The sequence below is a fragment of the Macaca nemestrina genome, chromosome 19 (assembly GCF_043159975.1).
Source record: "Macaca nemestrina isolate mMacNem1 chromosome 19, mMacNem.hap1, whole genome shotgun sequence".
NCBI classification, from domain to species: Eukaryota; Metazoa; Chordata; class Mammalia; order Primates; family Cercopithecidae; genus Macaca; species Macaca nemestrina.
Genome location: NC_092143.1, coordinates 73,540,291 through 73,553,958, shown reverse-complemented (window position 1 = coordinate 73,553,958; position 13,668 = coordinate 73,540,291). Strand labels below are relative to the sequence as shown.

Below are 13,668 nucleotides of genomic sequence, written 5' to 3'. Positions count from 1 at the left end.
TCTAAGTTTTTAAAGGACTCCTAGCTACTTTTAAAGGTTATCTTTAAGTAAATGACTTGCAGCCCAAATGGCTAATAATAATGTTTTCTAGAAAATAGAAAAAGCAAATTTCTGAAAAAAAAGGTTCATAAGCATTTTAATATCACATTTAATGTCACTTTTTAATACTGGAATGTTAATATTTCAGCATTTCAGTTTCCTCATTTACTTACCTTTTTTTTTTTTTTTTTTTTTACCTTTTTACTGAGACAAATTCTCACTATGTTGCCCCACCTGGTACTTTTTTACCTTTTTACTGAGACAAATTCTCACTATGTTGCCCCACCTGGTACTTTTTAACTCCTGGGCTCAAGCAATTCTTCCACCTTGGTCTCCCAAAGTGCTGGGATTACAAGGCATGAGCCACTGCACCTGGCCAGCTCCCTCATTTATAAAGAATAATATATGTATTTATTAACACCCATATATTTTTCTATTCATCATGTTTATATATTATATCAGTTCCTCCTCTCTGAACAGATCCTATCGGGGAGAAAATGGGTCAGCAATTAGAAAACTTAGAAAAATTAGATATCAAATAATCATTTTTCCAGCCTCATCTACATATAACCATATCTCAACGGACTGATGTATTAGTTTATGTTTTAAGTTTCTGGATTATTACGGATCTACAAATAACTCCTACAAATTTTTGAGCCAACAGCCATCATTATTTTTTTATATTTATCCCCCAAAACGATATAAGACAAACATGTCCAGTTTTTTCCACCTCAAAACTATTTCACATAACTGTTCCAGGTAATAGTCAATCAACAAATCCCTTATTGGCATCAATAGGTATAAAAAGTGGGTTAATTTATGTTTTGTAAGTGCTCCCAGAAAAAAAAAAATGCACTGGCTTTTCAGTAAAACCCTTTAGTCAACACATTATTATTTTAAAAACTGTGTTTTATAAAGCACACTGTCATAACCAGTTTATCTGCTTTTTAAACTCACAAGTGAAAAAGAGCAATCTCAAACTAAGGCATGACCATGTTAACCTTTCTTAGATGACCTGCCCCTTTACTAAGATAAATTCACCTACTACCATGATTGTGTGAGTTCATTTTCTTTTACAGAAAATGTGGGCTGGGAACGGTGGTTCACACCTGTAATCTCAGATCTTTGGGAGAATGAGGCAGAAGAATCGCTTGGGCCCAGGAGCTCAAGATCAGCTTGGTCAACATGGTGAAATCCTGTCTCTATTAAAAATAAATAATTTTTTAAATTTTTTTAAATAAAAATTTTTTCAAAGTTAGCTATCACATCAACAGTTAAAGTCCTGGCTGGGTGCGGTGGCTCATGCCTGTAATCCCAGCACTTCGGGAGGCCAAAGTGGACATACTGCCTGAGGTCAGAAGTTTGAGACCAACCATGGACAACATGGTGAAATTCTATCTTTACTAAAAATACAAAATTAGCCGGGCATGGTGGCACATGCCTGTAATCCCAGCTACTCGGGAGGCTGAGGCAGGATAATCGCTTGAACCCAGGAGGTGGAAGTTGCAGTGAGCCAAGATTGTGCCAATGCACTCCACACTCCAGCCTGGGTAACAAGAGAAACTGTTTCAAAACAAAACAAAACAAAAAAAACCGTTAAAGCCCTGCTATTTCACAAGCAAATGCCAGAATCTGGACATTTTAAAACTAGAATTCCATCAAAGGATACAAAATTTCAGTTAGATAGGGGTATTAAGTTCAAAAGATCAATTGTATGATGATGATTATAGTTAATAGTATATTGTATTCTTCAAAATTGCTAATAGATTTCAAATGTTTTCACCACAAAAAAATGTGAAGTAATATGTGTGTTAATTAGCTTGATTTACCCATTCCACAATGTATATATATTTCAAAATACGTTGTACACAATAAATATGTACAATTTTTGTCCATCAAATTAGAATTCTAAAATTTCAGTTAAAAAAAAAAAATCAAAGGATTTGGCGGACATTTACAAAATTAGTGTTTAAAATTTAAGTACTTGCATAGGAAGTCATACTGAAGTTTTTATGGGTATGACTTGATGTCTGAGATATGCTTTTTAAAACTCCAACAAAAAGTTATTAGATTAGTATAAGAGAACAAAGAACAAAATTGGCAAAAATAAGTAACTGTAGAAACTAGGTAACTGGCACGTGGGAGTTCGCTACACTATTCTTTTTATTTTTATGCATGTTTGAAATTCTCTGTAGTTTTTAAGATCTGAATTATTACACTCATTTTTAACAAATGAGGACACAATGATGAATCAAATAGCAAAGTATTAAGACTCACATTACCTTGCTCTTTTGTTATTTTTACTGTTAACTGTTAGTTGTTACTTCAGCAACAAAATATATCTGTTCTGATCCACTGACAATCTGAAAGTAATAGGCCATGTAATATTAAATTCTTTCAGTGAAGACATGAAGTGACTTACCTCCTTCAGTTCTGGCCAGTCTATAAGAAGAAGTTTAGCAGGAGGTCCAGAAATTAGTTGCACTCGAATAAAGTCAGAAAACTCGTGCCAAGTAAAACAAAGATCCTTATTTCCAGGAGGACCTGGAATAAATTTGATGCCTCTTACACTTATACTCTGTGTGTTTTCCTAGTGAGGAAAAGTACATTGAGAAAGACAGGGGATATCACTTAGTTTTCAGAAAAACAAAATAAAATGTTTTGTCATTAACCCATGGGCATACAGATGTGTTTCTTGGTAAAAGGACAGAAAATAAATTGTACCTATGCAATAATGGCATGTCATAAATTTTATTTTCAAGAGAGGAGAGATTGAATTTCTTCTTTCAAGGGGTAGGGGATCCAAAAGGTTCTGGCTATGTCTCTTTATCTTTTCTTAATTTCCCTCTTCCTTGTACTTTCTCCTTTCTGCTACCTGAACAGCTTTTATACTTTTTTTTCCCTCTGTTTGCAACATTACTTACCAGATATACACATTGTTTTTCTTTAGATTTTTGTATATGAAACCTTAATAAGAGGCTCTTCCCTGATCACCTTACTTATTGGCATACTATCTATCCCCTTCCTTACTTCATTTTTCTTACCTCTTATTTCTCATCTATTGCATGTCCTCTCCATGACAAGATGATTTCCACAAGGGCAGGAGCTTTGATTTGTCACTACTCAATCTCTATTACTTAGAACAATGCCTAACATGTCATATTAATGAGAATCAATGAAACTAGCCTATAATCTCTGCAATATGACTGAATGATTCCACACTGGCATGAGTGCTATAGTATTCATATTTTAACGGTGACCCTTGAAGATTCAGTCATCTTAAATTTCTACTAGGTACAAATCTGCTTCATCAAAATTTTGCTTTTGTTTCTGGGCTGCTGTAACAATATTTCATCAAAATTTTAAAATCAGGCCAGGCACAGTGGCTCCTGACTATATAATCCCAGCACTTTACAAGGCCTAGGCGGAAGGATCCCTTGAGCCCAGGAGTTCACGACCAGCCTGGGCAACAGAGTAAGACCCCATCTCTACAAAAAATTTTAAGATTAGCCAGGTGAAGTGGCAAGCGTCTATAGTCCCAGCTAGTTGGGAGGCTCTGGTGGGATCACTTGAACCCAGGAGGTCGAAGCTACAGTGAGCCATATTCACAACATTGCACTGCGCTCCAGCCCGGGCAAAAGAGTGAGATCCTGTCTCAAAAAAAATAAATAAATAAATCAGAGAGAAAACTTCATGTTTTATGTTCTCAATGATCTGTAGAACAGAACATTTTATGTAAAAAGTCACTGCAAAATAATCAAAATTAATTTCTCCTAAAAGCTCAATAAGCACAGAAGAATTTTTCAATATTCAGAAAACAAATTAAATAGATATTCCTTAGTAAAATGTACTGAAGTTCAAAATATGTAAAGTCTATCTTAGGGTTCCAAATTTGATAGCCCTTCTGAACCAAAAGCCCTTCTGAAGGGGTGATTTCTTTTTTAAAGTCATGTTGGAATTTGTTCTGGTTTTATTTCAAATCTTGAAAATGAAATTGCATTTACAAATTGTAGATGGGTACAAACAGAATTAAATATACAATTCCGAAAATGGGCCAAGATGGTATACATCAATTACAGAACAACAGAAGTAGAAAAAAAGTCCACTTGGCTGGAGAGTAAAGAGCTATGGAGAGAGAAAGGGGTGAGATTATGGTAGGGTGGAATACTGTAGGTATTACAGGCCATACTAAGGCAACTGATTTCAAATGCAGTAGAATGTAACACGCTGATAGGTCTAATGGGTAGCATGAGAACTGAAAATTGACCCCTGGATTTGGTCAGGTAGAACAGAGCAGAAAAACATGATGAAAGTGGCTTGCTACAGAATGACAGAAAAGGATGTGAAAACATACAACTCTTCCAAGGAGTTTTACTATAAAATGGAGGAGGGCAGTAGATGGACAGGAATACAGAGCCAAATGAAGCTTTGCTGGTTTTTCTGGAGGGATTTTTCCTTTTGTTTGTTTAAGATGAGTGACATTCCAGCATGTTTACATGCTGGTGGGACGGATCTAGTAGAATAACTGAAGATGTAGGAAGATGGGTTATAATTTAGGAACAATTAGGAGCCTCTGCACAGAATGATAGGAAGCAGGGATTGTTTATTCATAACCACAGGAGCACATTTATTTTCTGATTTCATCTACCTGTAGCGTGAAGCTAGAAAATGGAAGAACCTAAAAGTCAAAGAGCACATTTTATTGTGGAGGGAACAAAATATTCAAAGTTCCTCAGTAGTGAAAATGATGCTCTCAACATTAGAAAAGAGCAGAACAGATTATTGGAGACAGAAACGCTAGTTAGAAGGGAAACATGGAAGTTATTTTTGTGACTGCCCCTGTTAAGAAAAAGTGTAATAGAGACTCAAAGAGGAAAAGTTTAAAAAAGCATTCAATGATCTAAATGAATTTAACTTCCCTTTGACCTGAGAGATCTTCTCTCTCACCCACTGTGGACTGGCAGGTTCCTTAAGACCCAACTCCACCATGTCCTTTTCGCTAAAGCTATCTCTACCTCTCCAAGCAGACTACAGCATGCTTGTTTGTTTTAAACTGAAAGAATTCCACCAGAGTTTTTATTTTTTAAGCTAACCTGAATTAAGTGCACAGTTGCAAACCTTTATAATGATTTTTTCTCTCAGCATCCTGTTAATACAGGGTTTAAACACCAAGAAATTTTATTTAAATAGCTGCTATGAAAAGCTATCAAAAAAATCTATACACCACAATCTTTATGGATAAAATGGTATGATGTCTGGAATTTGCTTCAAAATGATATGGTATGGGGAGAATGATGACTGTTGAAGATGATGGGAACACAAGAAATACCCATTCTATGTTTATTTCTGCGTATGTTCAAACTTTTTCATTATAAGATTTTTAAGTGCCTTTTATGACTTTTCAATTTAAAAACTAAAATCAAACTTTTTTGTTATACTAGTTTTTCCCAAACTTTTTGTTACACATATAACAATAGAATGAATCAAACCAACATGGTATAGAAAGTAACCATACCTGAAAGGTTGTTTTCAAATTTGAGCTATCAAGTCCAACCCCAGCAATTGACAAAGAAGATAAAGAACTTGGTGAAAATGCTTGAATCTGATTTCCGTACTGATCCGTAATTATTATAACTAAAAAAGGGGAAGTTTTATTTTAGTATTATCTTTTAATAGAAGATATAAATATCTACAATATACTTTATAAAAACATGCTTAGAAACTTACTCTTTGTTCTCTTACTAATTTTTGGTAATAAAACAATTATACTCATTTTTTAAATTCATTATAAAATAAAGATTTACATAAGTATATTCTCAACTACATTTAACACGATGCTAATGTTAATCAGATTTTTTACCATGAAAATTTGAAGATAATATTTTAATGTAATTTTCTAGACATAAGAAAAAATACATAGGAATCCATTCATACATGTACGTTATACTTTCATGTTTAAAAAAGAATTTTTTAATCCAAATGCCCATCAATGACAGGCTGGATAAAGAAAATGTGGCACAAATACACCATGGAATACTATGCAGCCATAAAAAATGATGAGTTCATACTCTTTGCAGGGACATGGATGAAGCTGGAAACCATCATTCTCAGCAAACTAACACAGCAACAGAAAACCAAACACCGCATGTTCTCACTCTTAAGTGCGAGTTGAACAATGAGAACACATGGACACGGGGAGGCGAACATTACACAGCAGGGCCTGTCGGGGAGTAGGGGCTAGGGGAGGGATAGCACTTAAGAGAAATACCTAATGTAGATGACGGGTTGATGGGTGCCGCAAACCACCATGGCACGTGTATACCTACGTAACAAACCTGCACGTTCTGTACATGTACCCCAGAACTTAAAAAGAATTTTTTTAGGAGTATAGTATCACTATTTTGTCCAGGCTGGCCTGAAACCCCTTGGTTCAGGCAATCCTCTCGCCTCAGCCTCCTGGGTAGCTGGGACCACAGGCATGTGTACCATGCCAAGCTTATTTTATACTTTTCTTATTAACTTCTAATTAGTAATATTATTACTTCTAACAAAAGGCAAGATTTTTTTCAACAAAATATGTTTGTCACACTGATTTCAAAGCTATGTCAGCCTGGGCAAACGTAATGAAAATACTTCAATCTTGTCTGACAATAGATTTTAAAACAATAACATTATATGAACCCAAAAGCTTTCCTTTCAGATTATGTATCTAAAACATCCATAGAAGGAAACATCAGTTTTTTTGTTGTTTTTAAAGCAAGCCATACTAACCTACTTCTCCTTGAAGCTCTTGGCCAATCTGTACGGTTTTTCCTCCTTTCATCTCACATTTTAGATGTTTAGGTTCATCAGGAAGTGGTCTGAAATTGTTTAACAAGTTAGAAGTCTTTAGTTAGACCATTAATTGAAGTAGTTCCAACATGCTACAGAATAACACATATATAATGTTCATATCCAATAACTCAAATATAATAACACCCCTTCAAATAACTGTTTAATTTATATAATCTGCTATTAACCCAAAAGAAAATAGGAAAAAGATACTTTGCAAAGATAGTAGAGAATACAGACCAAAAACTTACAGACATGTTAAGTCACAGTATTAATGCTGGATTAAGAGGAAATTATGACAAGAAAACAGACGAGTTAATAACTCACTGAGTGATGTCATCACGGTCAGAATGCAGCACATTTGAAAATTCTATCTCAAAAACAGAACTATCGTAAGTGTTGGGAAAAGTATAGAAATGGGTAGAAGAATTAAAGTCCAAGAGGTTATTGGAAAAGAGGTGGCCAAGAAATTGATAGACCAGTGTAAAAGGTTTTTTTTACACATTCACTTAATTCTGTCCCTTCAATATAAGTTCTACATATTAACTCTGGTGGGACTCTCAGCTTTAAAAATTCTCACTAAGCAATGAAAGAATTTTTCCTTCTGAACAACACTGACTGATCACACTGTATCTTTTGAATTTTTCATGTCTTTGTCATTTTGCAGGTGTTTTCACTGTTGCTGGCACTAAACTTTCCTTTAATAAAGGTTCCAGATACTAGAAGGTCAATTCAGTGCAAGGTTATAGTGATAACAAAAATTAATCGCTATCACCAATGATACTTTATTCCAAAGACAATCTATCATATTTCATTGAAACTGTAGTATTTTTACATTAAAAACAACTTTCATATATGTGCAATGGAGGAAAGTATTTTGTTGCCACAGGCTGCAAAATATAATGAGTCCACAAACCTTACTGTAAATGCACTTTCCAAAGACACATGATCATCTTGGAAAGAAACCTGGCAATAGCGCATATCTTTTACAGATGTTGGTACTTGCACATCAGGAAGAAGACCCTGTAGCAAGTGCTCTTTGTTAATCTCAGGAGTCCAATTAACCTAGAAGAAAATGATATATTTAAGAATAATAAAGCTTAGTCTGTCTAATGTTCTCCTACTGCCACTTATCTTACTCTTAAAACTACATTATAATCCATCTTCTTCACCTCCAAGAAAAAAGTCTCTTTATGGTCAGAAATGGTGTGGTTCATATACTACTATGATACAGAGGCATCCTCTTTGTCTCTGTTGTTAATGTTGCCCTATTTTTTAGTGAGACAAAATAAAAATTCTTAAGTCATTTCTTTAGTGCTTTGCCAGAAAAGTATCACTGTGGCCATTATCGTTTAAAAGTAACATATAAATCAGATCATGTAATTCTGAAAAGCAATATTCAATTATTTTTTGAAAAGAATCCTATTTATGGGAAGGCTCTGAATGAGATCTAGGTGGACCTTATTCTTACTCAGCAAGGTGAGAAAAAAAAAGTTTTATCTAACTTTCTGGACATACTTTGGCCTTAATCTCTTCTTGGGTGCTTTCAGTTCTGTATTAATTTACACCTCTTACATTCCATATTTTGTCATTTAATCCATACTTTTTCAAGTTGTTTGCTCTACTCTGTCCTTACTTTTAAACTTCCAATACTTTCTATTTAAGAATTCTGACCTCAACTTTCTCTCTACTTTTATTTAGACTTCTGTAGTTGATTTTAAAATCACTCATATTCTATTTTTACTTTTAGATTTTATAGACAAGGTCTCGCTCTGTAGCCCAGGTTGGAGTGCAATGGCATGATCACAGCTCACTGGAGCCTCCAATTGCTGGGCTCAAGCAATGCTCCTGCCCCAGTCTCCTGAGTACCTGAGACTACAGGCATGCACCACCAGGTCTGCCTAAGTTTTTGTTAAGAAGGGGTCTCACTATGTTGCCCATGCTGGTCTTAAACTCCTAGCCTCCAACAATGCTCCCACCTCAGCCTTCCAAAGTGCTAGGATTACATGTGTGAGCCACCATACCTGGCCTTAAAATCACTAACAATCTTTTTTTTTTAAAAAAAATCTAATTTACACTTTATTTTTCCTCTACTTTTAGGTTCAGTGGGTACATATACAGGTTTGTTACATGGGTAAATTGCATGTTGCTGAGGTTTGGTCTATGAGTTATCCCATCGCCCAGGTAATGAGCATAGTACCCAATAGGTAGTTTTTCAACCCTTGCTCCTCTACTACCCTCCCCTCTTTTGGAATCTCCAGTGTCTACTGTTCCTATATTTTCCATGGGTATTTAACGTTTAGCTCCCACTTATGAGACCATTCAGTATTTGGGTTCCTGTTCCTGTATTAATTCACTTAAGATAATGGCCTCCAGCTGCATCCATGTTGCTGCAAAGGACATGATTTTGTTCTTTTTTATGGCTGTGTAGTATTCTGTGGTGTATTTTCTTTATCCTTATTTTCTTTATCCAGTCCACTACTGATAGGCACCTATGTCTTTGTTGTTGTGAATAGTGCTGAGATAAACAGAGACTGCATGTATATTTGGTGAAATGGTATCTTTTCCTTTGGGTATATATATAGTAATGGTATCACTGGTTCAAATGGTAGTTCTATTTAAGGTTGAGAAATCTCCAAACTGCTCTCCACAGTGGCTGAACTAATTTACAGTCGCACCAACAGTGCATAAGTATTCCTTCTTCTCCACAACCTTGCCAACATCTGTTATTTTTTGATGTCTGCTATTTTTAAATATAGTCATTCTGACTGGTGTGAGATGGTATCTCATAGCTTTTGATTTGCATTTCTCTCTGATTATGATGTTGAGCATTTTTTTCATATATTTGCTGACCCACATGTATGTATTCTCTTAACAAGTTATCTGTTCATATCCTTTGCCCATTTTTTAAATGGGGTTGTTTTTTGCTTGTTAAAGTTCCTTATAGATTCTGGATATTAGACCTTTTTAGAATATATAGCTTGTTAATATTTTTTCCCATTCTGTAGTCTGTCTGTTTACTCTGTTGGTAGTTTCTTTTGCTGTGCAGCTCTTTAGTTTGATTAGGGCCCACTTGTCAACTTTTGTTTGTGTTGTAACTGCTTTTGGGGACTTGGTCATAAATTCTTCATCAGGGCCGACGTCCAGAATGGCTATTTCCTAGGTTTTCTTCTAGAATTTTTATGGTTTGAAATCTTATATTTAAGTCTTTAATCCACCTTGAGTTAATTTTTGTATAAGGCAAAAGGTAGGGATCCAGTTTCATTCTTCTGCATATGGCTAGCCAGTTATCCCGGCACAATTTTTTGAATAGGGAGTCCTTTCCCATTGCTTGTTATTGTCACCTTTGTCAAAGATCAGATAGCTCTACGTGTACAGGTTTATTTCTGGGTTCTCCAACCTCCTCCGTTGGTCTATGTATTTGTTTTTGTACCAGTAGCATGCTGTTTTGGTTACTGTAGCTCTGTAGTACAGTTTGAAGACGGGTAGTGTGATGCCTCTCATTTTGTTATTTTTGCTTAGGATTGCTTTGAGCCCTTTTTTAGTTCCATACGAAATTTATAATAGCTTTTTTCCAATTCTGTGAAAAATGACAGTAGTTTGATACGAACAACACTGAATCTGTAGATTCCTTTGGGCGGTATGGTCACTTGAATCATACTAGTTCTTCTGACTCATGAGCATGAAATGTTTTTCCCTTCTTGTGGGTATTATCTACGATTTCTTTCAGTAGTGTTGCAGTTCTCCTTGTAGAGATCTTTCACTTCCTTGGCTAGATGTATTCCTAGGCATTTTGCATTTTTTGTGGCTACCATAAATGGGACTGATTTGGCTTTCAGCTTAAAAGTTACTGATATACAGAAATGCTACTAGTTTTGTACACTAATTTTGCATTCTGAAACCCTACTGAAGTTGTTTATCAGCTCCAGGAGGTTTTTGGCAGAGTCTTTGGTGTTTTCTAGGTATAGAATCACCTCTACAACGAAGAGAGAGTTTGACTTATTTTCCTATTTGGATACCTTTTATTTTTCTCTTGCCTGATTGCTCTGGGTAGAACTTCCAGTACTATGTTGAATAGAATTGGTAAGAGCAGGCATCCTTGTCTTGTTCCAGTTCTCAAGGGGAATGGTTCCAGCTTTTGCCTGTTTGGTATGATGTTGGCTGTGGGTTTGTCATGGATGGCTCTCATTATCTTGAGATGTATTCTTCAGTATCTAGTGATGGCTTTTATCACTAAGGGATGTTGGATTTTATCAAAAGCATTTTCTGCATCTATTGAAACCATATTAAATCATATGGTTTTAATTTTGCTTATGTGGCAAATCACACTTATTTATTTGTGTATGTTGAACCAACCTTGAATCTCAAAAATAAAGCCTACTTGATTGTAGTGATTTAACTTTTTTTTTTTTTGAGACGAGTCTCGCTCTGTCGCCCAGGCTGGAGTGCAGTGGCGCGATCTCAGTTCATGCAACCTCTGACTCTCGGGTTCAAGCAATTCTCTCTCTCAACCTCCTGAGTAGCTGGGATTACAGGTGCCCGCCACCACACCTGGCTAATTTTTGTATTTTTTTTAGTAAAGATGGGGTTTCACCATCTTGGCCAGGCTGGTCGTGAACTCTCAACCTCGTGATTCACCTGCCTCGGCCTCTCAAAGTGTTGGGATTACAGGCGTGAGCCACCGCGCCTGGCCCGTGGTAAATTAACTTTTTAATGAAAATCACTAATATTCTGTTTCCTAGTTTATGCTGCTCTAATGTTTTTAGTTACCTTTTTATCTTTTAAAACCATCTTTAGTCTCTGTTCTTTATTGTATTAAAAAAAAAAAAAAGAGGAAAATAAGAAGGAGTTCCACAAAAAAGATAAAAGGCTTTCCTCACTCACCCTGGCTGTGTACCCCTCTGAACAGATTCCCCAGCTCAGTTCAGGCTGAATTCCCTCTATCTTGGCTTAATTCTCTCAACACCACAAAACCACTGTAAAGGCTGTACATTCAACTTAAGAAAAAAGGAGTATTCACTATCTTTTACTGTCAATGAAGAAGTGCATAGACATACATAATTACCAAATTAGAGGCACAATGTGTCAAATGCAGGCAACAACCTTAGAGAAGGTATGACAGGGAGAGGCTCTCCACTCAATGTTTTTCTTAAACTTCTTAAGAAACAAGGAAGTGGAAGCATGATTGTGAGAAAGAAGGAAATAGCTCAGAAGCCACATCCCTGGCACCACTATTAAACCACTACTTACCTTCAAATCTGCTTATAGAGATAAAATGGTTACCTCCTTTCCAAGAGGAATCAGAATTATTTCTATCTCAATTCTCTCTTCCCTCATTACGAAGGGGAAAAAAGCTGGCTAGAACAAGCATTGTTCCAAATAAGATTTTAAAACTCATGTCAGTTGAACCCATGCTAAATAATCCTTTTGAATTACCAGATCTTATGTTTGGAAACACAGGATGGGTATGGTGTATACCAGTCTGAAAGAGCAATTGCCAAACAATGTTAACTCTCCAAAAATTTGGTTAACTGGGACTCCTTACTAAGAGTCTATGAATGTCAGCTCTCCAGACATGGAGGAATGCTTATTTCTAACTACCTCAAAAAGCCTGGAATTTTGGTAAATTCTTTTTCCACACTTGGGAATTTTATCTCCATAGACGTCAAGGGGAAAAAAGTACAGTAAGTTCTGTTACAATGCTTACTTTGAAAATGCAAATTTGTTCCAATACAATCATGTTTACTTTGAAAATGCAAATTTGTTCCAATACAATTATCAGTAAACAATTTAAGCATAAGGCAAATTTTACTTTTGCTTAGGTACGATTTCATCTTTGAAAAAACTAGGTCAACACAGAAAACTGCGCAGCTGAACCAACCAAGTGGGAACACAAAAAATGTTGCACCTCAAACAGCTATCAGTCACCTCAGTTGACTATGTGTTAATGAGCCATGCTCATCCACAGACTGTTAAAACAACTTCCCCTCACTTTCAGACAACCTTCCTTCCACCACTTTACAGTAACTCAAAAGCTGCAATCATTCCTAAGACTTCATTAAGCTAGGTAAACTGCCATATTATTATAGTATTTATGTAGTTCTTAACATTTAACACGTATTATCATTATTGTTTTTGCCACTATTTTATTAGGTTCTCTTAATGGGTTACTGAGAAAGTTTGAGTATTGTGCCTCTAGTTTCCATTTTCCCTCATAAGTCCTGTGATTTTTTTATTGCACAATTTTGCACAGCAGAGTGATTTTGAAGAATGCATGTGTCTCATTATAGAAGAACAAACTGAACTTTGAAAGAAGCAAGCATAGACTGTCCACTATTATTTCAGTCAACCATAAAGGGAATGCGAAAAAGCTGTCTACTTTATGTAATAAGACTCTTAACATTTTGATTTGGGTCCTTGTTCAGTGAGGTATTAAGTTTCAACATGTAGATTCAACCCTATCAAGGTACAAATGTCATATTTAGATGACAGCAGGTTCATGAGGACCAACAAAACTCTTTTCTAAGGATATTTTTAGAGTGGTATACCAATTTCAGTAATTTAAATGGCCAAATCGAGGCTCTGTAGTTAACAACACTGTTTCACTGCTTGCCTTTAACAGATCTTTTGTTTAGTGCTTTCAAAACTGCTACCAATTTATTGCTAGCTTTATCAAGGTGGTGATGTTAACTGCGATTGCAGAAAAACAGCTAGTCAGGAAGAGCACAACTAAACAAAATGCCAAAACCTAGATTTTTAAATGTCAAAATCATTTTTTTCTAAGTATAATTTTGTCAC

General features: G+C 35.6%; 1 protein-coding gene across 2 annotated transcripts in view; it reads right to left on the bottom strand.

Moving 5' to 3' along the window:
• LOC105478815 (structural maintenance of chromosomes flexible hinge domain containing 1) overlaps nt 1-13,668 on the bottom strand; it is a 151,656-nt gene that overhangs the window by 60,111 nt on the left and 77,877 nt on the right. For both annotated transcript variants that reach the window (XM_024791952.2, XM_071085588.1), the window contains 4 exons: nt 7,787-7,935; nt 6,811-6,899; nt 5,555-5,673; nt 2,462-2,629 (listed from right to left, as the gene is read on the bottom strand). In XM_024791952.2, coding sequence (XP_024647720.2) covers nt 2,462-2,629; nt 5,555-5,673; nt 6,811-6,899; nt 7,787-7,935 — 525 coding nt within the window. The remainder of the gene's footprint in view (nt 1-2,461; nt 2,630-5,554; nt 5,674-6,810; nt 6,900-7,786; nt 7,936-13,668) is intronic.